This window comes from Pelophylax lessonae, assembly GCF_965119305.1.
Source record: "Pelophylax lessonae genome assembly, chromosome: 3".
NCBI lineage: Eukaryota > Metazoa > Chordata > Amphibia > Anura > Ranidae > Pelophylax > Pelophylax lessonae.
In genome coordinates, this window is record NC_138770.1 from 408,604,963 (window position 1) to 408,630,218 (window position 25,256).

The 25,256-nt window shown below is 46.8% G+C and overlaps 1 protein-coding gene across 1 annotated transcript in view; it reads left to right on the forward strand.

Moving 5' to 3' along the window:
• The first annotated feature begins 531 nt into the window (after positions 1-531).
• The window catches only part of NUS1 (NUS1 dehydrodolichyl diphosphate synthase subunit), a 32,305-nt gene continuing 7,580 nt past the window's right edge, over positions 532-25,256 (forward strand). The window contains exons 1-2 of the mRNA XM_082249087.1: positions 532-1,029; positions 22,983-23,108. Of these exons, the coding sequence (XP_082105213.1) occupies positions 621-1,029; positions 22,983-23,108 (535 nt within the window). The 5' untranslated portion in view covers positions 532-620. The remainder of the gene's footprint in view (positions 1,030-22,982; positions 23,109-25,256) is intronic.

Consider the following 25,256-nt stretch of genomic DNA (forward strand, 5'->3'; position numbering starts at 1 on the left):
TCATGTCCCCATGCATCTCTATGGGGGGAATCGGATGGGAACGGACCGTCTGTCCGTTCTCATCCGATCCCATCTGATCCGCTGGACGGAGGAAAAATAGGGTTCCCATCCGTTCAGATTTGGTCAGATCCAATGTCAGCAGACATGTCTACACTGACATCCAATGCCCCATAGAGACGCATGGGGTGACTGTTCAGATCCACCATAAAAACTGACAGACGGGTCTGAACGGTCCGCCTGTGTGAAAGGGGCCTAAAGAGCATTCCATAAACACAAATAAAAAAGGGTGAGTTTATATTATTTGTTGTTTTATTTTTTCTGTGTGCATAAGCTTTAGTTTCCAGTGATTTTGACAAGTCTTCCTTACACCCTATAGTCAGTTCCTGCATTCACCAGCAGGTGTCAGTGTGGCTCAGCTGTACACGGCTCACTCATGCTCCCCGACTCGTTTGTTCTACACCGTTTCCGTCTCCAACCTGCGCAGGCCACGTCACTCAGCTTTTCGTCCCGCGGAAGTGACGACATTTCGGTCCGGCCAATCAAGGCGCCGGGGGTGCTGTGTGCTCCAGTTGTATGGCTGTGGGATGGTAGCAGAGTGAGGTGCCGGGTGAGCGGCAGACATGTCCGTTCTGTACGCGCTGGCCTGGCGCCTCGTACACGTGGTGTTAGGGGCACAGCGGGCTCTGCTGGCCTGGCTCCGGCTCTGGCACTGGAGGGTGTGGAGGGCGGCGGGCGCTCTTCTCTTACCGCCGGACATCGCCTTCCAGCGGAGGAAGGGCCCACATGAGGACTGCTGCCAGTGCCTGCAGGACACCTCAGACAGCTCTTCCCTAAGGCGGCGCTGTGACTGCTCCTACCTGCACCGAGACCTCCTCCTCCATCGGAGGGACCCAGCTAAGCTCAACAAGATGCCCGTCCACCTGGCACTGCTCATCGCAGAGGAACAACACAGCTACACGGACGTGGCCAGCCTGGTGGTGTGGTGTATGGCCCTGGGCATCTCCTATGTCAGTGTCTACGACCACAGAGGTACACACCTGACCCTGGGAGGAATTGGGAGGGGGGAGGTGTCCTGGATGGAGGGGTGATCGCTGAATGGGGTCTTTCTATGTGAAGGGGAAGGTGTTGCCTGAATCTAGACAGATTGGGAGAATGGTGTCAGACTGAATGGTGGCCTCCTACCTATATCCATGATGAGCAAGGTACCCCATTACCCTAGGCCAGAGGTCTCAAACTGGTGGCCCTCCAGCTGTTGCAGAGCTACAAGTCCCATCATGCCTCTGTCTTTGGGAGTCCTGCTTGTAACTGTCAGCCTTGCAGTGACTCGTGGGAATTGTAGTTCTGCAACAGCCGAAGGGCCACCAGTTTGAGAACCCTGCTCTAGACTGTATTAGAGCATGGGGTCAGTCTGTAAGGAGGGGTGATCCCTGAATGCTGGCATCTTCTGGGTCAGGGGTCTCCAAACATTCTAAGCAAAGGGCCATTTTCCTGCCCTTCGCCTTTAAGGGAGCTGGACTATAGCTATTGGGAGTACAAAATGTCCAAGCATCAGTCGGAGTAAACAAATCCCCTGTCATTGGTGTTAGTGGGAGGAATTGTGCCCCATCATTGGTGTCAGTGGCAGTACACAATCTCTGGTCATTGGTGTCAGTGGGCGGAATTGTGCCCGGTCACTGATGTCTGTGGGAGGAATTGTGCCCGGTCACTGGTGTCTGTGGGAGGAATTGTGCCCGGTCACTGGTGTCTGTGGGAGGAATTGTGCCCGGTCACTGGTGTCTGTGGGAGGAATTGTGCCCGGTCACTGGTGTCTGTGGGAGGAATTGTGCCCGGTCACTGGTGCCTGTGGGTGGAATTGTGCCCGGTCACTGGTGTCTGTGGGAGGAATTGTGCCCGGTCACTGGTGTCTGTGGGAGGAATTGTGCCCCATCATTGTCATTGGGCCCCATTCTTGGTATCATTGGGAAGAATTGTGCCCCATTTTTTTTGTCATAGGGAAGAATTGTGCTTGGTCATTGGTGTCAGTGGGAGGGATTGTGACCTGTCATTGGTGTCTGTGGAAGGAATGGGGCCGTGTCATTGAGAAAAATTGTTCCCTATCATTGTGCCACATTGTTGGTGTCATTGGGAGGAATTTTGCTCCATCATTGTCAATGGGCCCCATTCTTGGTATCATTGTAAAGAATTGTGCCCCATTAATTTTGTCATTGGGAAGAATTGTGCCCGGTCATTGGTGTCAGTGGGAGGAATTGTTCCCGGTCATTGATGTCAGTGAGGGGAATTGTGCCCCGTCATGGGTGCTAGTGGGGGGAATTGTGCCCTGTCATGGGTGTCAGTGGGGGGGACTTGTGCCCCGTCATGGGTGTCAGTGGGAGGACTTGTGCCCCGTCATAGGTGTCAGTGGGAGGAATGGGGCCGTGTCTTTGAGAGGAATTGTACCCTATCATTGTTGTCGTTGGGCCACATTGTTGGTGTCATTTGGGGGCGGATTGCACCCCGTCATTGTTGTCATTGGGCTGCATCGTCGGTGTAATTGGGAGGAATTGTGCCCCATTCTTGGTATCATTGGGAAGAATTGTGCCCCATTGGTGGTGTCACTGGGAGGAATTGTGCCCCATTGGTGGTGTCACTGGGAGGAATTGTGCCCCATTGGTGGTGTCACTGTAAGGAATTGTGCCCCATTGGTGATGTCACTGGAAGGAATTGTGCCCCATTGGTGGTGTCACTGGAAGGAATTGTGCCCCATTGGTGGTGCCATTGGAAGGAATTGTGTGGTGTCAGTGAGTAAAGTAGTGCCCCAAGGGCCAGATAAAAGTAACCGAAGGGCCACAGTTTTGGGACCGCTGTTCTGGGTAAATATATATGAGGAGGAAGGTGTCACCTAACTAGACAGAATGGGAGGGTGGTGTCGGATTTGATGGATGTGATCACTGAATGGTGGCCTCTACTTATTTTTAGGAAAAGGTACCCCTTTTCCATAGACTGTATTAGAGCATGGGGTCGGCTTGTTAGGAGGTGTGATAAATGGTGGCATCTCCTAGGTCTGTGTATGTGGAGAGGAAGGTGTTACCTAACCTAGACAGAATGGGAGGGTGGTGTCAGAATGGATGTGATCACTAAATGGTGGCCCTTTTTCCTATGTCAGTGACCATGATGATCAAGGTACTCCCTTACCCTAGGCCAGGGGTGTCCAGCCAATTGCCCAAGAGAGTTCAACATGCATCCCGGGCATGTCTGTAGGGATGCTGTGCAAGTATTGAAGCCACAGCTGCCGACAGGAACAAGCTAGGCACATGCACGTGTGGAGGAATGCTGTGAAAGCATAGCAGCCATGGTGGGTGACAATGAGAATCAAGAGAGGGGGTCCCCGTAACTGCACTTCCATGTTGTCCCTGGGGTCAGTGTAAAAGGGGCAACCTCAGCCTGGACTCTAACCAGGCCACGCCCCCAAGGTGGAACAAACTCCTTCCCACATGACCATCCCTAGTGGCAGATGCTTTGAGGATCTGTAAACACCCAGTTCCAGAGAGCCTGAGCAGCACAGTAAGTTGTAACAGGTTTAAATGAGGACACAGGCACCTCTGAAGGGATGCTGGCCTGCCAGGTTTGTAATGGCAGCAGTGATGGCAGTGACTCCTGATAGCGCCTGGCGAGTAATTGCCACATGGCTGTATCTAGGGCTGTGCTGGGGTGGGTTGCATCCTCCCAGATTTCACTGAAGATCACTTCTACAATGGAAGAAAGCAGCCTGATCTCCAGGAATCACAACCAGACATCCCATTATATACTGATTGGAATCCCAAAGTCAATGCAATCATTAGTAAAACTTACTATAAATCATTCTTTATGCATAAAACGATAATAAAGCCTGGAGGACAGAACTCCACTCACCCCACCATATGTCCGATCCCCGGGAAGAGATCACGCGGTCCGCTACAGTGATGGACCATCTAGGAGGCAGAGCCTCCTCCCCTCTAACCTGTGCTCCCTGTAATCATCCTGCTCCCCGCACAAAAAAATTTGCCTTTTTTGGATTGTAGAGCGGATTACATATACTCTGAAACTCTTTCAGTGCGGCGTCCGGTGCAATGACATCACAGGACAAGGCGTGACACGTTTCCGAGCATGCGCGCTGGCTGGTTAGTGCGCGCTCCTTTCACAGGTTCAGCTGCTGGGGTGTAGCGATCCGGCGAGTTAGCTTGTGTGCCCACAGAGAGGGCTCTGCATGCCAGCAATGGCAAGGGTGCCATAAGTTCGCCATCTCTGCTCTAGTCTATATTAGAGTAATGCGGGGCAGCCTGTAGGAAGGGATGACCACTAAATGGTGGAATCTCCTAGGTCTGTTTATGTAAAGAAGGTGGTGTCACCTGAATCTAGACAGAATGGGAGGATTGTGTCAGACTTGATGAGTGTTTGGTACTGAGCATCTCCTATGTCGGCGTCTACGGCCAGCAAGATATTCCCAAAGCAGAATAGGGGTGATATATACCCTGACCCTGGGGTGGTCAGACAGTATGGATGTCATCACTGAGTGTTGGCATCTCTAATGTTTGTGTCTGATAACCATGGCACACCCTTACCTAGATTATATTGGAGCATGGTGTCAGTCTGTATGGATGTGAGATCACTGAATTCATCTTCTATATCAGTGTCTTTGATGAGGAACGTGCCATCCTGATCCTAGACAGAATGGGAGCATAGTGTAAAGCCTCGTACACACGCAACGATTATCGGCGGACCGATCGTCCGACTTTTGTCCAAGTTGTGTTTTGTTGGTTGGAATGTGCCTAGACTGCACACGAATTTTCTCGGCCAACAAAATTCTACTTCAGAAGTGATGTCATGTGTTGGTTTGCTTTCTTTGTGTTTTTTTCTTCACTGCGCATGCCCAGTCTTGCTCATCAGATTTTTCCCTGTCGAAATCTGTACTGACTGCACGAAAATCGGCCGTTGTGTTGACGGCCAACAAAAATTTTATAGTCTGCACACCAGATTTTTTTCGGTCGAAAAGTCGGAGTTGGTTGTCGGAAGCATCATACTAACAAGCTGAAAATCGGCAGATCGGACGTTGGCCGAAAATTCCCTGCCAATTTTCGACGCGTGTGTACGAGGCATAAGACTGTATGGATGTATTCATTGACCCTGGGCAGGATGGGAGCATGAAGTCAATCTTTATGTCCTGTTCAGAACACAACATGGGTATTGCATGCAAGTTTTCTGCACAGGAATCTGCTTTGCTTCCTTGCATAGAAGTACATAATAAATATACATATCTGCACGTGGCTATACAAGTCAGCTCTGTGCATTTTTTCCCATCAGTTTCTATGCACACTTCAGATGCAGTTCTGCTTTCAGCTCACACCACAAAAACTCCAAATGTGATTCTGCATGTGTGTTTTCAATGCATTCCAGTGCGCCCCCCCCCCCTTTTTTTTAGAATTACCTGATGCATTCCAGTTAGGCTTTTTTTTTTATGCATTTAGATATTTTCAAGTGAGTTTTTGGTGCGTTTTTCAATGCTTTCCAGTAGGGATCGACCGATTATCAGCAAAGCCGATATATCGAGGGCCGACCTGCACTTTCCCCGATATATCGGAATCGGCCACCAAGGTGATTGATATTGCTGATATTTCGGGAAAGTGCTTGTACTGGAGTGATGCCTGCGGCTAGGGGCATCACCCCGGTACCAGCGTCCATAGCCGATGGTCAGCTGTCTTGTAATGACAACCGATGCGGCTGAGAAGCCGCTCGGCTGTCATTATAAAGAGCGGGAGGGGATGTCCCCCTCCCGCCGCCTTATAAGACCCGGGCAACCAGCCTGCACGGCTGCGGAAGACCCGATCAAAGCCGCATTTGGCTCTGATCGGGTCTCCATGCCAAAGCCTGGAAGTGATGTCATGACATCACTTCCGGGTACTGGCACCAGATTAAAAAAAATTACAGCATTCAAAACAGCCAAACTTGACGTTTTGAATGCTTTTAAGTGTAGAGGAGGGGTTTGGGGTCTTAGACCCCCAGATTCCTCCACAACAGTACCTGTCAAGAAAAAAAAAAAATGTTTTTAAATGTACAAAAATATCGGCGCATATCTACCGATATGCATTGGCCAAAATATCGGTATCGGCAATGAAAAAACGATATTGGCCAATCACTACTTTCCAGTGTGCTTTTTCCCCTCCTTTTTTTCTTTTTATTCAAGGTTTCCTGGGGGTTTTTGATGCATTCCAGTGCATTTTGTTCCTCTTATTTTTTTATTTTTATTGGTGCTTTGTGCTACGTTCCAGTGCAGTTCTGTGCAGAAAAAATGCTTCATGTTCTTTTTCTACATTGGAACTGACTGCACTGGTGTAAACTTTGCCATTTGGAACCCATCTAATCTACTGTCCATGCGTTTTTTAATGCAGAAAAAAATGCACTGAACTGAATCTGGTGTGAACTGGCCCTGAATGAAGCCTAAAGGCTTGTTTACTATGTGCAGAGATGTGCATATTTATTCTGTGCAGATATATGTAACATAAATTCTCTGCAAGGGCACAATAAAAAAAAAAAAAAAAAAGTGCCCTGTTAACGCCACAATGTTGATGTCACACCAGTTTTTTTTTCCACGCAGAAAACGGCATACATTATGCAGATTCTTGTACAGAATAAACCTGCACATGATACCAGTGCTGTGGTGTAAGCAGGGCACATAAGAATAGTTGTTTTTGTTGTGCCCTTGCAGAGACAGGTGTAGAAAAATTTTAGTGTCTGCACATGCTGTGAACGAGGCCTAAGCGTTGGCATCTCCGAAGTCAGTGTGTGTTTGCACCTTAGGCAAGATGGGAGCGTGCTGTCAACCTGTATGGTTTTAATCACTAAATATTGACATTTTCTGTAATGAGCAAGGTACGCCCTTACCTTAGGCAAAATGGGAGCTTATACAAGAAATTCTGTGCTCAATTGGGAGGAAAATGACAGGTGCTCTTTCAAGTTACTTTACCTATCAAAATTGAAGGTACAAACTAAAATTACACGCAGGATAATGTCATCATACTCCCAAATGCTATTATTTACATAGTCAACTAAAGTGTCCCATCCACACAAGATTTGTATTGAAATCTGAGAAAAAAACAGAATGGTGACCCCACCTATGTCAGTGTTTGTAACCAGCAAGGTACACCCTGACCTAAGGCATGATGGGAGCTTGGTGTAAGCCTGTATGGTTGTGATCACTGAATGGTGACATCTACTATGTCAGTGACAGTGTCTATGATGAGAAAGATACACCCTGACCTTGGGTAGAATGTGAGGATAGTATCAGTCCATATGGCTGGGTTCACGCTATTGCGATTTGGATGCGGTTGTCAGAAGATTGTGACTGGCTCTCTATGGAGCCGGTTCACATATCTCCGAAGCGGCTCCGAATTGCACAGGAGCTCTGTGCGACTTCTTGTCCATTGCAGGTCTGAATTCAGCCCTAAAACGGTGAACAGGGACTCATCGGACCCCTTCTGTTAGCCATTCCCTACGAAACCAGCCTGAATGATGGTCTTTCCTAATTCAGTGTCTACGATGAGCAGTCAGCTGTATGGATGTCATCGCTGGGGATCTCCTTTGACTGTGTTTGTGTGACCCGCAGGGCACACTACCCTTTTGACCTTGGACAGTATTGGAGGACTGTTTGCCTGTAAAGGGGTGTTCTTTCGGGGGTCCCATTCATACTTGTGTATTATGGTAATGCATCTACTCTATGTTTAGTGCAATTCACAATGAATAGCACTGCATGTATTGTATAGTAGAGCCTAATGAACTGCAGCTCATCACAATATACAGTATATACCACACTGCATTAACAAAAGTCAGGCACATTTTTTCACTCATGTTTTGACAGAGGTAAATGGGGGCTGCCTTAATGGAGCTCTTTAGATGTGATGGCTGTGTTCGTTTTTTCTTTTTATGCTTTCTTTTATTTTCACCTAGTGATTCTGCCATCCTGCAGATGTAGCAGGGATGAGAAACCATTTACCACTGGCAGGGGAGCTTACAATGATCAGCTTTTATTTTTGTAAAACCTTTATTCCTAAAGGAAAAAAACTGTTCTGTAACGGCTCATAGAAGCCGTGTCTATAGACCCAGCGCAGCCATGACAACCCCCCCCCCCCCCCCCCGGCTCCCTCCTTTCAGGTATTTGACTGATGGCAGCAGGAACCGCTGCTCTCAGTGCGATTGATTGATGCAAACATCTGGTGCAGCATGGCCAATCAGCTTCTAACTTCAGCTTGTTCAATTAAGCTATGACAATAAAACCTGGAAGATAATTGGTTTCTATGCAGAGCTGCACCAGATTTTGCACTCTTTTGCAGACAGGAACAGTGCTGGATCAGTGAAGTAATCAGGTAAGTCAGTTTAGGGGGGGGGGGGGGGGAGGCAAAACAACTAGTGAGACATATTTTTTACCATAATGCAGCAAATGCATTAAAGGAGTTGTAAAAGCAGAATGTTTTTTTTTTTTTTTTTTTTCATCTTAATGCATTCTGTGCATTAAGATAAAAAGCCTTCTGTGTGTAGCAGCCTCCCCAGCACCCCTTTTACTTAAGCCCTATCTCTGTCCAGCGATGTCCATGAATCTCTCGGACATCCTGGGACTCTCCCTCCTGATTGGCTGAGACACAGCAGCCATTGGCACCCGCAGCTGTCAGCTGGCCAATCAGCAGAGAGAGGGGGCAGAGCCAAACAGCAGCTCCATGTCTGAATGGATGCACGGAGCTGCAGCTGGGCTCTGGTGCCCCCATAGCAAGCTACTTGCTGTGGGGGCACTCGACTGAAGGGAGGGGCTAGGAGCAGCAAAGGGGGACCCGAGAAGAGGAGGTGCCCTTTGAAAAATCATCTGCACAGAGCAGGTAAGAATAACATGTTTGCTATTAAAAAGACTTTACAATCACTGTAAGGTAAAACAAATGTTTAGAGTTAGAGCCACTTTCAGTTCGGGTATCTAAATCTGCTAGTACATCCAACACTCCACTCCCCCCAGTCTGACAATGTTGCTGTCCATAGGTGTCTCTGTTCCTCATTCATCCAGAGTGGGGGGGGGGGCACTCTAATACAGCATGTGTGTTACTGGCCAGACCACCAGGTGAAAACAGGGAATTATGCCTAAGGCCCCTTTCACACATGCTGTCCGTTTGTCCGTTTTTCATCCATCCATTGACGGATGAAAAACGGACATCAATGTATCTCTATGTAAAAACGGATGACAACTGATGATCATCAGTTAACATCCGTTTTCATCCACTTCCGTCAATGTCCGTTTTTTTGAACGGATGAATGCCCTATTTTTCATCCGTCAAAAAAACGGATCGGACGAAAAACGGATGTCAACGGATGAAAAACGGATGTCAACTGATGACAACGGATGAAAAACTGATGTCAACTGATGACAACGGATGAAAAACGGACGACAACGGATGAAAAACGGATAACAACTGATGAAAAACAGATGAAAAGCGGATAACAACTGACGAAAAACGGATGAAAAACTGATGACAACTGACGAAAAACGGATGAAAAACTGATGACAACTGACGAAAAACGGATGAAAAACTGATGACAACTGACGAAAAACGGATGAAAAACGGATGAAAAACTGATACATTTGACGTGACTGAACTGATGAACTGAACGGACTGTATGTGTGAAAGGGGCCTAAAAGAAAACTAATGCAGCCATCATATCTAATGATTGTTAAGCTGCAATATATAACATTTTTGGTTTTTGTGTTTAATATCTCTAAGTGTGAAAAAGTCCTAGGCTGGGTTCATACTTTTCTGCTGCAGTACCTTGCCATTCATTCACAATGGCACCCCAATGCGTTGAGGCAGCGCATCACCCATGCATTATAGCTTACCACAACACACAAAAATGGACTCTCATTTGATGTGGGGTGCTGCATTACCAAAAATGGCAAGTGTCAGATTTTGTTTTCTATTTTGTGTTACCAGCCCATTCATTTGGATGTACTAACTTGAGGCAACATATGTTAAAGCGGTAGTAAACCGCTTTAAAAAAAAAAAAAAAACCTGCAAGACAATAGCATAATGTGCTAGTATGCATTGCATACTAGCACATTATGAAATACTTTCCTTCGAGCGAAGCCCCCGCAGTGGCGTCTGGTCACTGCTGAGGGAGCTTACATGTTTCCTCTGTGTTTCTTCCGGGTTCGCGGGCTCTGGAGCCATGATGACGTCACTCCCGCGCATGCGCGTGGGAGCTCTTCGTTCCGGCAAAGGAGCTCTGAAGTTCTGATACGAAACGCTGGACCTTCAGAGCGCATGCGCCGCTGATGTTAATGTCTGCATGCAGGATGAATATCCCCTAAACTGTGCAGGTTTAGGAGATATTAATTTTACCTACAGGTAAGCTTTATTATAGGCTTGCTTGTAGGTAAAAGTCACCATGCAGGGATTTACTACCACTTTAACACCTAGAAAAATGTGCAGCATTGCACCACACAGGAAAAATGTGAACCCAGCCTTAATGATGGCGTCTCTCATGTTCATGTCTGTGACCGTCAAGGCACCACCTGACTGGTGTCAGACGGTAGATATGTGATGATTGGGTGTTGGTACATATCTGAAGCCATTTACATACATGGACACGTTTCTTCTTGCAGAATAGGTTTCTAAAGATGGGATTATTACATTTTATTTTAATACCCTGCCGTTTGTATTTTTTAGTTTAGATTGAGAGCCTAACCTTCACGCCTCTGTGTTTTACCATTTACATTTTAGGCTGGTTTATTTCTAGAACTGACCTAAAATTTGCTTTTGGAAAGAATTTTTTTTTTTTTCCCTCTAATTGCTCCAGTAAAGATTGACTTGTAGAAGGATAAAGTGAGCAAGATACAGACAGTTTGTTAGTCATTCACATTGCATCCAAGTGTTAAAGAACATACAGCTAAAGTGAACCTGTGCCTTTCATATAGAGGGCAAGGAGAAGCTACAAGAACAGCATATACGTTCCTCATACTCCATACTGCTTTGTTCAGCAGCCAACCGGGAGTGTAAAGGGGAAGCCTCATGTAATCTTGAGTCATGTGAGAGGAAAGGGAGTCACATGCTCCTCCATACAAAGTAGAGAACACAGAGCTCCCTGATAGAAACATGAAAGAAAACATTGCTTATGCAAATAAACATCCTCTGACCAGTGAAAGTGGCAGTTTAACTGGGAAACACAAGCACTTGGATCAATTGCAGCTTTTTAGCAGTATTTTTCTTATTAATAATGTACTTTTGGCTTGGGATCAATACCCTTGTAGGGCCAGTAAATCCACAGATAATATTTTTTTGTCAAAGAGAAGCGAGGTGGACAGAGCCTCTTATTCGGCTTGATACTCCCAACAGTAAGACCTTGCTCTCATAATTTCTGTCTGTTACGTTCCACCTGAGAGTTAAGTGTGGCATGCTCCAAAATATAAAATCCTGCAGGTAGCATAAGACCTCCCTATAATGGTCATGGCAGCTAGCAGACCCAGAAACCTAAAGCTGCCTTTGCACTTACAGCTAAACAGGCAGATATACAAAACCCAAATATATACAGCTCTAAATTAATTATGTCATTCCATTTTTTTTTTTTTTTGCAAGCAGTGTAAGTACCTGAATTTGTCCTGGTAGCAGCTTCTTGCAATCTCTGCATAGCAGGCTCAGATTGGGACAGTGATAAAGCAACACAAGGAGCCGGTCAGTTGTGCTGTAGTGCTCATGTGCTAACAAGAAACATGCTGATAGGAGATAAGAGCAGAGAGACAAAGAAGAGATAATCGGGGTGCTTTTTCTTTTCACTATCCAGTCACAAGCTGAGGACCTGTAAATGTTTCTTAATGGTAGTAATAAAAAGTCAGGTCCGCTGCATCAGAGGAGCTAGGTAGGTGTTTTGGGCGGAGCGGGGAGGAACCAGGTAGCTAAACATTTTTTACCTTAATGCAGGGAATGCATTAAGGTAAAATAAAATAAAATTTAGACTTTAGAAACACTTTTTATGGCTCTGTTCACACTGGTGCGACTTGAAATGCAATTGCATGACAAGTCGCACCCCATTGCCAGCAGTGAAACTGATCATATCGCCGTGACTCATGTCACAGCGATTATGATAAAGTTTCCTACACTACATTTTATCGATTTTTCATTTTGACTTGCATAGACTTATGTTAAATGACGTTGCAAGCCGCAGTGAATTTGGCAGTGCAAATCGCACTGATGTGCAGCTTTAAAATCATGCTGAAATAGCAAGATTTCAAAGCCGCACCATGTGGGGGTATTTAGCTTCTTTCAGAGGCAGAAATGTCAGTTTTTAGGTGAACTGATCTAAATAACTGCACTTTTGTGTATTAAAGCTATATTTCTCTTACGTCCTCCGACAGTCGCCGCCACCTCCAAGTCATCACTGTTGGGTATTGACTTCCCATCCGCAGGAATAGCTAGGCATATAGACTTAGTCCAAAGACAAAAGGCATTAGCATATACACACCCATGGGGGCTGTCCCATCTGGTTAATACCCCCCCCCCCCCCTGCATCACCACTCCCAACTCAGTTTTACTCTGCCTTGCGTCAGGAATAGTCAGGCTTACCTTGTGCTGGGGCTTCAGTCTCAGCCTTCCTAATCTTTTATTTGATTTTCTTTGAAAATGTCAGGTTTTTTCTCTTACTTTACTAGCTTTTTATTTTGTCAGCTTCTAGTGTTAGTCTTCTCTTCGGATGAAGATGGATCATGCGGTGCTGGGATTCGGACTGACGTCCCTGGTTCTCCAGAGCTAAAGGGTCAGACCCCCCAGCCCACCATCGAGCGTTCAGCTATGGTTCGCCCTGGCATTACGAACGACCCATCCCTGTTCGCTACAGGGATGCAGCCGTGAGGTGGCTACCTCACAGGACTCGTCTGCGGTGCTGCAGCGTCATGTCCCTGGCTCACGGCACTCCCTGTCAGATGAGGACAGAGGCTTTCCGTGCTTAGAGGCTCCCCACGCCATCTGGTACAGGTAAGTACTTCTGTGTGGGGCCTCTGTCTGGGGTGGCAGTCTGTGTTGCTATGTGTTCCCCATGTCTGTGCCTTTGTGACTCCCTGTGCGATCCCTGTGGGGATCGCTTGTGCAGATACTGTGTGTGCCCGGGGGTCCCTGTCCCTGTGTCACTTAGGTGCATTGTTGGGGGTGCAGATGTTTCTGATTGTGTGGCGACCGCAGCGGCGAATTTTCAGGCGGTCCGCCATCTTTACTATGGGCTGACATGTGTAGCTCCTCTGGGGCGATCCTGCATGTTATTTTGGCGCCATTCGCTGCCATTTTGTGGGCGGTGGAACGATCGGTCCGGCCGCATGTCGGCGGCCATTTTGGCGTAGCCTCCAATGCATCCCTATGGGGCAGCCATTTTCCCAGGGTCTGGCATATAGTCCAGCCTACTTCAGCAGCGCTTCCTTTCCATCAGCAGCAGGTCATCGGTAGCAACGCTCTGCAGGTTATCACTCTCAATTTCCCTCTGTGCTATCGCTTCTAGCTCAGTTTCTTTTCTCCTTTGGGGGTCTTTTATCACTGTTGCAGTAGTGGTGGGCTGCGCACACTGCAGCGTTTCTTAAAGGGGACAGTACTTTGTATTGCACTGTAGTTTGTTCTGATAACTTGAGCAATGGATTCTCAGGAAAGCAAGTTTCCTCCAGCTTTAGTGGGGGGCCCCAGTTCTCCTGTGGCCCCGCTGCGACCCGATCTGGCTGCTGTGGTGGCGACTTTGGTGGCAAATATGGAAATTCTGATGTCTGAACGCGCTGCGAGAAAGAGCCCCAGGTTGTCTCTCCTGATTCAGATGGGGATATGGCTGCTGCTGCGAGCGTGCCTTTTTCAGGGTCCCGCTCATCCTTGGACCCCCCGGGGTCTGAGGGGGAGGCTGAGATGGAGGGGGTTGATACTTCCTCCCCGGGGTCGCCTGAAGAACGGGCGACCATGGATGAGTTGATTGTGTCTGTAAAGGACACCTTACATTTAGAGGATGAGCCCTGTCCTCCGGGCGTTGTGTCCTCATTTGGGACGCACAGGACACGCAAGTCTGCGCAGGTTTTCCCCTGCCCAGCGGAATTCCATTACACTGTTAATGAAATGTGGCGCACGTTGAAACATCCATTCCTGGTACCTAGTCGGTTTAAATTGCTTTATCCTTTTGCGCCGGCTACGGAATCGCGATGGTGTGTGCCTCCACAGGTAGATCACACTGTGGCCGTGTTGAACAAGGCTACCTTGGTTCCTACTGAGGATACCCCGATTTTCCGGGATCCCAAAGACCGGCGGTTGGAGTCTCTAGCTCGCCATTCCTATACGGTGGCGGGTTCGTTACTCAAACCCGTTTTCGCGTCCGTTCTGGTGGCTCAGGCGGTGGCTGATTGGACTAAGATGCTTAGGAGCAATCTCGTGTCTGATGGTGTTCCGCCTGCCCGGCTGGAAATGGTGGATCAGATCCATCAAGGAGTCATGTATTTGTGTGATGCAGCCTTGAATAAGGCCCCCTTAGTGGCTCGCCTCTCTAGTGTCGCGGTACTTAACCGGCGACTGATATGGCTGAAGAGCTGGTTGGCTGACCAGTCCTCACGAAAAAACAGTTGCGTTGGATACCCTGGTGAAAGGCGTCACGGGGGGCAAGAGCACTATGCTGCCCCAGAACCCGAAGAACAAGTCCTTTCGTACCTTTCGGAACCAATCCAAGGGTAAGCCCTTCAAGGCCCAGGGCAGCCAGAAGAACCCCTGGGAGGGCAAGCAGGAGTCGGACAATGCCGGCTCGGCGGGTCAGTCTAACTCTGCCTGAAGGGGCGCCCTCACCCGTTTCAGGGGTGGGGGGGGACACTTGCGCGGTTTCCTCCAACCTTAGCTGCTCCGGATATCGGACAGGTGGGTTCAGGAAATCATTCGATCAGCATACCTGATCGAATTCCTCTCCCGGCCGGCGGGCAGATTCTTTCCCTCGAAGCTTCGCTTGCCTCCTGGGCGTCGGCAGGACCTGCATCAAGCGGTGTAGGCCCTTCTTGCTCAGGGGGTGATTGTCCCGGTACCTCATCGGGACAGGTTTCGGGGATTTTGTTCCAATCTGTTCGCGGTGCCCAGGAAGGGGGGCAAAGTGCGTCCTATTTCCCTATATGGGAATGATTCTGGACTCTGCTCAGGCAAAGGTGTTCTTGCCGGAGGACAAGCTCCGGACCTTGCAGAACAAGCTCGGGTCCCTCAGGGACAGCCCGTCCTCGTCTCTCAGGACCTATATGCTGGGCCTGGGGTTGATGGTATCGGCCCTCGAGGCGATACCCTTTGCTCAGTTCCACATGCGGGCTCTCCAGGCGGAGATCCTGGCCAGGTGGGACAGACTGCCTCAGTCCCTGGATCTGTGTGTCTCCTTGAGTCGTCAGGCCAAATTGGCTCTTCTGTGGTGGCTCTAGTCCCCGTCGGTGGTGGAAGGCAAGTCCTTCCATCTGTTGGTGTGGACTGTGATTACCACAGATGCCAGCCTGTCGGGCTGGGGTGGAGTTCTGGGCAACCTGTCTGCCCAGGGCACTTGGTCGGAGGAACAATCCTCCCTCCCGATAAATGTGCTGGAACTACGAGCGATAAAACTGTCTCTTCCAGTGGTCGGGCCGTCTTCAGGGCTGTCCTGTCCGGGTACAGAGGGACAATGCTACCGCGGTGGCTTACATCAACCACCATGGGGGCACCAGGAGTGCTCGGGCGGCCCGGGAGGTGACCGACATTCTGTCTTGGGCCGAGGCTCATGTCCCGGCGATCTCGGCAGTTCACATTCCGGGTGTGGAGAATTGGCAGGCCGACTATCTGAGCCGCCAGACCCTGGACCAGGGGGAATGGTCCCTACACCCGGAGGTCTTTCAGATGCTGTGTGCGAAGTGGGGATCCCCGGACGTGGATCTGTTCGCATCCCGGCTAGATCAAAGGGTGAAAAGGTTCGTGGCAAGAACGCGCGATCCGTTGGCGGACGCCTCGGATGCATTGGTAGCCCCCTTGGCATCAGTATCGTCTGATGTATGCCTTTCCTCCGATTCAGTTGCTATCCTGGTTCCTCCGCAGATTGGTCTCGGAACCGCACCTGGTGATTCTGGTGGCTCCGGACTGGCCACGCCAGTCCTGGTACGCCGACGTTGTTCACCTGGCAGTGGCGCCTCCGTGGCGTCTGCCTCTGCGGGAGGATCTCCTGTCTCAGATTGCCAAATGGATCAGACAGACCATTGAACAGGCTTACGCCTTGAAGGAACGGGTTCCGCCCTTCCCTGTTAAGGCGCACTCCACCAGATCTGCGAGTGCGTCCTGGGCCTATTGGCATTAAGCCTCGGTGGCCCAGGTGTGCAAGGCTGCAAATTGGTCATCGGTGCACACTTTTTCCAAATTCTACAAAGTAGATGTTCTGGCATCAGCTGATGCTTCTTTTGGCCGCAAGTGCGGCAGTGCCATGATGGATCCTTGCATTTTTTCTGGGTCCCTGGCTGTTGGCATTTGCTTTCCTGGGCTGTTGCTCCTGTTGAGCATTGTTTTTTTCTGTTGCCTAGTTGGTTCTCTTACAGTGCATGTAAGATTCCTTTCTCTGATGTGGGTACTGCGTTGCCTTTTCTACGGTTGCGTCTCCCACCCCTCATGTCTATACTGCTTTGGGACATCCCAACAGTGATGACTTAGAGGTGGCGGCGACTGTCGGAGGACGTAAGAGAAAACTGAATTTTTGTAAAATCTTACCTGTAAAATTCCTTTCTCTGAGTCCTCCGACAGTCGCCGCCCCCGCCCCTCTTTTGGGGTTCGTATTACCTACTGCTATGCTACCAAACTGAGTTGGGAGTGGTGATGCAGGGCGGGTATTGACCAGATGGGACAGCCCCCATGGGTGTGTATATGCTAATGCCTTTTGTCTTTGGACTAAGTCTATATGCCTAGCTATTCCTGCGGATGGGAAGTCAATACCCAACAGTGATGACTTGGAGGTGGCGGCGACTGTCGGAGGACTCAGAGAAAGGAATTTTACAGGTAAGATTTTACAAAAATTCAGTTTTTCCCAATTCCTCAGATACATACAGAATCTGGAAGCTTCACAGAGACCTCAGTATTATGTGGTCTATGTGCAGGTGACCACCTACAAAGAGTAATAGAATATCTGTCTTCAAAAAGGAGCTCCGGTGTGTGTGCGTGTGCACGAGCGCCTGTATACAGTATCTCACAAAAGTGAGTACACCCTCACTTTTTTGTAAATATTTTATTCTATCTTTTCATGTGACAGCACTGAAGAAATTACACTTTGCTACAATGTAAAGTTGTGAGTGTATAGCTTGTATAACAGTGTAAATTTGCTGTCCCCTCAAAATAACTCAACACACAGCCATTAATGTCTAAACCGCTGGCAACAAAAGTGAGTACACCCCTAAGTTAAAATGTCTAAATTGGGCCCAAAGTGTCAATATTTTGTGTGGCCACCATTATTTTCCAGCACTGCCTTAACCCTCTTGGGCATGGAGTTTATCAGAGCTTCACAGGTTGCCACTGGAGTCCTCTTCCACTCCTCCATGACAACATCATGGGGCTGGTGGATGTTAGAGACCTTGCGCTCCTCCACCTTCCATTTGAGTATGCCCCACAGATGCTCAATAGGGTTTAGGTCTGGAGACATGCCTGGCCAGTCCATCACCTTTACCCTCAGCTTCTTTAGCAAGGCAGTGGTCGTCCTGGAGGTGTGTTTGGGGTCGTTATGTTGGAATACTGCCCTGTGGCCCAGTCTCCGAAGGGAGGGGATCATGCTCTGCTTCAGTATGTCACAGTACATGTTGGCATTCATGGTTCCTTCAATGAACTATAGCTTCTCAGTGCCAGCAGCACTCAAGCAGCCCCAGACCATGACACTCCCACCACCATGCTTGACTGTGTGTGTAGGTGTGTGTGTGTGTGTGTGTGTGTATAGATAGAGCCGGGATATTTCCTTTTTCTTAGAGAAGTCTGGTCCTTACTGGTGCAAAGGTGTACACAATCTGTACAGTGAGGGGGTAGATCATGCAGCAAGGTCAGCCTTGGTAGGAATTGATTTCAGGGGAATGACTTCAGACCTTTGACATGCTTGGTTAAAAGGTGTTAGACGTAAGCTTGAGATATCTTCATGTTTAGTTTTGCAATGCGTACTATTAATAGAAGAACAAGTGGGATTATGTAATCATACATCTGTGGAAATCGCAGTTATTGCAGAATAAAGAAAAATTGTAGTGATACTCAATCTTTGAGTACATCTTAGAAATAATAGGCTTATGAAAGCACTTTTAAAGCAAACCTGTGTGCCCCATACAAGACTAAAATGAGCCACACTTGGTAAACCGCATGAACCTCGTCATACGTTTTGGGAATTCAGTTCTCTCTATAGATAGGGTGAAAGGAGACCGTAGCGAGAGGTGTGGGGCTAAGTGTTGTCAAGAAAGCCAAAATTTTACATAAGCGAAGAACCTGCTTTTAATGAGTTATGGATTAAGTCATTTGTGGTGAGTGCAAGAACACGAGCTACAAAACAGCATTGCGTTGAGGATTCTGGAAATTTACAGTAAAATATTCAGGTGCTTCTAAAAAAATGAGAATATCATCAATAGGTTAATTTATTTCAGTAATTCAATTCAAAAAGGGAAACTCATGTCTTATATAGATTCATTTCACACAGTAATATATTTCAAGCATTTCTTTCTTTTTATTTTTGGTGATTCTGGCTTATAGCTAGTGAAAACCCAAAATTCAGTATCTCAGAAAATTTGAATATTACCTAAGACCAATAAAAAAAAGGATTTTTAACACTGAAGCGTGGGCTTACTGAAAAGTATGTCCATGTACAGTATAGTATGCACTCAATACTTGGTTGGTGCTCCTTTCGCATGAATTACTGCATCAATGTGGCTTGGCATGAAGGCGATCAGCCTGTGTCACCGCTGAGGTGCTATGGAAGTCCAGGTTGCTTTAATAGCGGCCTTCAGCTCGTCTGCATTGTTGGGTCTGGTGTCTCTCATCTTCCTCTTGACAATACCCCATGTATTCTCTATGGGGTTTAGCTCAGGCGAGTTTGCTGGCCAATCAAGCACAGTGATACCATGATAATAAAACCAGGTATTGGTACTTTTGGCAGTGTGGGCAGGTGGCAGGTGCCATGTCCTGCTGGAAAATGAAATCGGCATCTCCATAAAGCTGGTCAGCAAAGGGAAGCACAAAGTGCTCTAGAATTTCCTAGTAGAGGGTTGCACTGACTTTGGACTTGATCAAACACAGTGGACCAACACCAGCGGATGACATGGCTCCCTTAATCATCACTGATTGTGGAAACTTCACACTGGACCTCATGCAACTTTGATTCTGTAGTGTAGAGAGGAGTAACACCGCTCAGGTGAGTCTGTGCCTACAATCCAACGAAGGTGCTGGACCTCTGCTCGCCTCCGCAAGCAGCATATGTGAAGAAATTGGTCGCACACCACCAGAAGATTCAGTGAAGAAGAAGATCTTTATTGTACATGCAAAGGTACAGCAGGATGGATATGGTAGATGTGTTTCACACAAATTCCACGTGCTTGTTCAGATTGTGAACATATCCATCCTGCTGTACCTTTGCATGTACAATAAAGATCTTCTTCACTGAATCTCCTGGTGGTGTGCGGCCAATTTCTTCATATGTAACTTGGCTTCTGTGCCTCCCCACTTTTCCTCCAAACTCTGGGACCTTGATTTCCAAATGAAATGCAAACTTTGCTTTCTTCCCAAAAGAGGACTTTGGACCACCTGAGCAACAGTCCAGTCCTTTTTCTTCTTAGCCCAATTAAGACACTTCTGACATTTGTCTCTGGTTCAGGAGTGGCTTAACACAAGGAATGGGATTGTTGTAGCCCATGTTCTGGATAGGGATGCACCAAAATTAAAATTCTGGGCCGAAACCGAAAATGCAGGATGCCCTTGGCCGAAAACCGAAAATGACTTTTTTCCCCCAAATTATTTTAAAATAGATAGAACAGGGGCATACACGGGTTGGCAAGTGGTTAATTTAAAAAGGTAGGATAAGCCTATGCGATAAAAGAAATTGGGTAGAGTACGAATATTGCTGCTTATTTTTATTATGGTATACTTGCACTTATTGTCACTGTGCACATTACTGTTCACTTATTTACATTGATTTGCTGTTGCTTTGCTTGTTTTTAGATGTTCATATTTATTCCTGTGATTTTTTTTATAACATATTGGGGGTGATTGAGCGCCGGTTCTATTTATAATTTTAAGTGGTTAATTTAATTACCAATGGTATTTGTATTATGCAGCATGAGGGGGTTAATGTTTTGCCACTGCTGGTCACTGATGCATTAGTGACCGACCAGTGGCAGTTAATTAACCCCTTTGTGCTGCGTTAGTGCAACCAGTATCAGTGTTAATTAACACTGGTTGCACTGATACTGGTTGCACTAATGCAGCACAAAGGGGTTAATTAACTGCCACTGGTCGGTCACTAATGCATCAGTGACCAGCAGTGGCAATACATTTACCTCCTCATGCTGCATAATACTAATACCATTGGTAACCTCACCTCAGCGTCCCTCCCCCCCTGCCTCTCAGCGTCCCATCCTAATGATGCAGTCTCCTTACTCTCTGCTTTCCTGTGTTCATCCTTTCAAAAGACCCGCCTCTGGCCGGCGGCCCGCCTCCCGGTGATGTCACTACTACTATGATCTGTGCATGAATGAACTAACAGACCGGGCGGGCGAGCGGCCGCTAATAGCTATAATTAAGTGAGTGCTTGACTTCCCTGTCAGCGGAGATATCCGCCTCATAGGGAAGTGAAGCGCTCACTTAGTTACAGCTATTAGCGGCAGCTCGCCCGCCGGGTCTGTTAGTTCATTCATGCACAGATCGTAGTAGTGACATGACCGGGAAGCGGGCCGCCGGCCAGAGGCGGGTCTTTTGAAACCTGCGCTGCGCCTGTGGCGGCCATCTTTAGTATTGGCATTTTTAACCCATTTTCGGCCGAAATGGAATAAGCCCATTTTCGGCCGAAAATTTTGGTGGCCGAAATTTCGGTGCATCACTAGTTCTGGATACTGGATGGTCTGTGTGGTAGCTCTTGAAGCGCTGACACCAGCTGTAGTCCACTCCTTGTGAATCTCCTCCAAAATCTTGAATGGCCTTTGCTTCACAATCCTCTCAAGGCTGCGGTTATCCCTGTTGCTTGTGCCTTTTTCTACCTCACTTTTTCCTTCCACTCAACTTTCCATTTAAATGCTTGAACACAGCACTCTGTGAACAGCCAGCTTCTTTAGCAATGACCTTTTGTGACTTGCCCTCCTTCTGGAGGGTGTCTCGCTGTCTTCTGGACAAATGTCAAGTCAGCAGTCTTCCCCATGATTGTGTAACCTACTGAAGCACACTGAGAGACCATTTAAAGGCTCAGGAAACCTTTTACAGGTGTTTTGTTAATTTGCTGATTAAAGTGTGACACCATTAGTCTACAATATTGAACTTTTTTTACAATAGTCTGAGATACTGAATTGTGGGTTTTCGCTAGCTGTAAGCCATATTTTCTCAAAATCTAAAAGAAATGCTTGAAACATATCACTCTGTGTGTAATGAATCTATATAATAGGAGTTTTTTTTTTTTTAAATCAGAAACCAAGTTTATTGAAGAAAACAAAACATTACAGATTGCACACAATTCACGTCATTCCCAAATACAAGCACAATAACTGAAAAGACCCCCCCTGCCAGGAACTGCTCCCAACAGAGAGGCAGACAGTAAATCACTGTAATCAACAAGCACGCTCCCCCCCCCCCCCCCCTCCCCGAAGCATCCCCAAAGCACAGTTACTGTAGAAGGCCATCCATAACCAAGTCCTGAGGAGCCAAGCCAGGAACCGCCAGCCAGCTTCCCCAAATCTTATCGTATCTGTGGGACCCCTCTGTGTTGGTAGATCAAGTGCTCACAACGCAAAGTATTGCCCATGGCCTTAGTCCACATCTCCAACGTAGGCGGAGATGGGGCAATATAATGGGAGTTTTAGTTTTTGAATTGAATTACTGAAATTTACATTTGATATTCTAATTTTCTATAGATGTACCTGTAAATGTTCCAACATTGAACCATTGTGGCAACTGATTGTGACCCAAAGAAACCCGGTATGTGAGCCTCTCAGGCTTTATGAGGGGTGCAGGTCCTCGGTGTCCACTGCTATGAGTGCTGGCTTAGGAGGGAGATTGTCCTGGCTTTTTCCATCAGAGTATAGAAGAAAATCTCCCTTTTAGCCGCACATCACAATGATCCCATAAATCTTGAATGTATGGCAACCTCAGCCTGGGCTCCAACCAGGCAATGCCCTGCCCCCAACACGTTTCTCTCCGCCCCTCTGAGCTTAATCATTGGCTTGATTATTGGGCTTGTGTATGAAAGTGTTGGGAGAGGACATGTCTGCATTGCTCATCTAGGGACAATCAAGCTGTCAGTGATTAAATGCTTTTTCATTGTCCTGTATATTTTACTGTAGTCTGATTTAGAACAGGCTCTCAACATTCAGGAATCTAAGATTTTTAAATCCTGGAGCTTTTCAAACTAGAGCATTGTAGTGCACTGTGTTGTGGTGTGAATGGACCCTTAAGAGGCAGCCCTAAACTTACATGGGCCAAACACCTAATCGCGACAAAACCCACATCTAACCCCTGGACCTTAGTGTGTTTGGATGTCCTTTAAAATTTATGGCACCCTAGTACACTGCCACACGTATCATGCATTACTTCAGTTTGAAAGTCATGCTGTCACACTGTCTGGCAACAGTGGACAACGTTTCTTCATATTTACTTTTCTCTGTGCTGGTTTTAGGTGGCTTTAACTATGCTTTTCCTCTGTTTGATGGCAAACAAACCATGTGAACATGTAAATACAGCTTCGGGAAAATGACCTGTGCCTTTTTTTTTTTTTTTTTGTTTTTTTTTATCTTTTTTAAGGGTTCTTCAAAGAAAATACTTCTAGACTTATGGATGAATTGTTAAAACAGAAAGAACTGCTGGGTGATGAATGTTCGAAGTATCCGCTAGAATATGCAAATGGCACCACTGACAAAAATGAGAAAGGTATGCTATAGACAAAACCTATTGCTGTAATTGTTTTATTTTATAGCTTGTATACACACCCTGGCTTCACAAATTCTGTTCCACGCTACAGTTTTGATTTTCAGGAGAATCCTTTAGCAGATTGTTGCCTAATTGGCAGATTGCCATTCACCGGATTTAGTGTCACCTAATGAAACCCTTTTTTTGACAGACAAAGTAGCCTGTGTTCAGAAAAGGTTATTTACCGTACCTGAAAATGGAAGTGATTTTGTGAACTAATCCTGTACATTACACAGATCATATTCCTATTTCTTTTACTATAAATGTCACAAAAAAGGGAGTCTGTGAATGATTTGCACACAGGTGGTGAGTTGAACATACTTGGGCAGTCCCGTGAGACTCACAATTTTGTGTGTAAATCTTATAGATCAAGGCATCTGAAAAAATGACTTTATTTTCAAGTTGCATTGTTTAATCTGTTTGAAAAAAGACACATCCAGTGTCCATCCAGTTCAACCAATTTTCCAGTGTATTTCTAAGTACGAAAGACCCTTCTGCTAGCATTTGGCACTCCCAGTTTTCACTGCAGGGAACTCTCCCAACTACCCCTGTGGGTATTTTTTGCTTTAAATTTTGTTCTAGTTTATTGTAGAAGATATTGTTAAACGAAAAACTTATTTAATAAAAATGACCTGATTTAAAGTGATTGTAAAGCCTTGTGTTTTTTTTCCCTAATAAACATGTTATACTTACCTCCTCTGTGCAGTTGGTTTTACACAGGGCAGTCTAGATGCTCCTCCTAGCCCCTCCCTCCTGTTGAGTGCCCCCCCCAGCAAGCAAGGTGGCTGGGGGGGGCACTCAAGCGGAGATGCAGCTCCCTGTGTCTATTCAGACACGGAGCCGCTGTTCGGCCCAGACCCTTCTCTCCCCTGATTGGCTAACTGACTTTGACAGCTGCAGGAGCCAATGGCGCCGCAGCAATGTCTAAGCCAATCAGGAGGGAGAGTTCCAGGCGATTGAGGGACTCGTGGACATAGCTGGAAAAAGAGGGGGCTCAGGTAAGTATTAGGGGTGCTGGGGGGGGGGGGGGAGGCTGCTTCACCCAGAAGATTTTTTTTTTTTATCTTAATGCATAGAATTAACACTATGACCTCAGTTCTCCGTTTTACACTATGAGCACTTAATATTGTGGAGACGGCTTGAGTCACAGTGCCCTGGTCACTGCCATGGTCACTGCCCTGGTCGCGGCACCCACAGTGGTTCCCAGTCTCTCCTGTTTCACTGGGGGAGGCCAGGAATGTGGAAAACTGCTTCCCCAGTTAAAGCAGGAGGAACTCTGGGAACATCTGTTATCCAATCCCTTCTGCAAATATTGACCCTGAAAGTGAGATGTATTTTCATGTATTTAGCTAGTGTAGTCGAGGATGCAGCTATTCCAGCATGATCAGTGCTGGAATATTTGCCCTGCATGGCAATGGAGACATTGGAGGTCTAATAAACCCCCAGTGTCTCTATAAAGACAACCTGCCCATGCTACCACATAGAGGGCTTCTTAGCCCCCTCGTAATAGCAATAACGTAAATATTTAGCGTTCACTATATAAAATAAATAAAAATTATAGGAAAATGTAAAGCACTCTCGTCATCACTGCACACACCCCATAGAAAAAGCACAGCATAAGGCGAGCACGTGTATGTAAACATAATTTGCACCACGCATGGTAGGTATCATCGCGAGCAGCCAAGTGAAAGCATTAGTTCTAGGGCCACATAGTTCATGAGTAACTCAAAACTGCCCACGTCTGGAAACTATGGTACCTAAAATTCTGCATCAGTTTAAAGACTTGACATGTTAAGTAACAATTTACTTGATGCAACTTTTTTTTTTTTTTTTTTTATATTTTACCAAAAAAATAACAATTGTTTGCACTAAAATTAATGTTAATGTACTTTTCCCTTAAAAAAATTGCAATACTCCTTTGGGGCTAACTTCTAGCAAAAAAATGCAGATTTTAACATGCAAAAAATGAAAAACTTGCCCCGGTCAACAAGTGGGTAAATACCAACTTTACCCAGTACAGCTGTTTTTTTTGTGAATTGGCAACTGTGAGTCTTTATTGTGAATTTATCGGGTTGACACATTTGTCATTTGAAATATATACTTTCCACA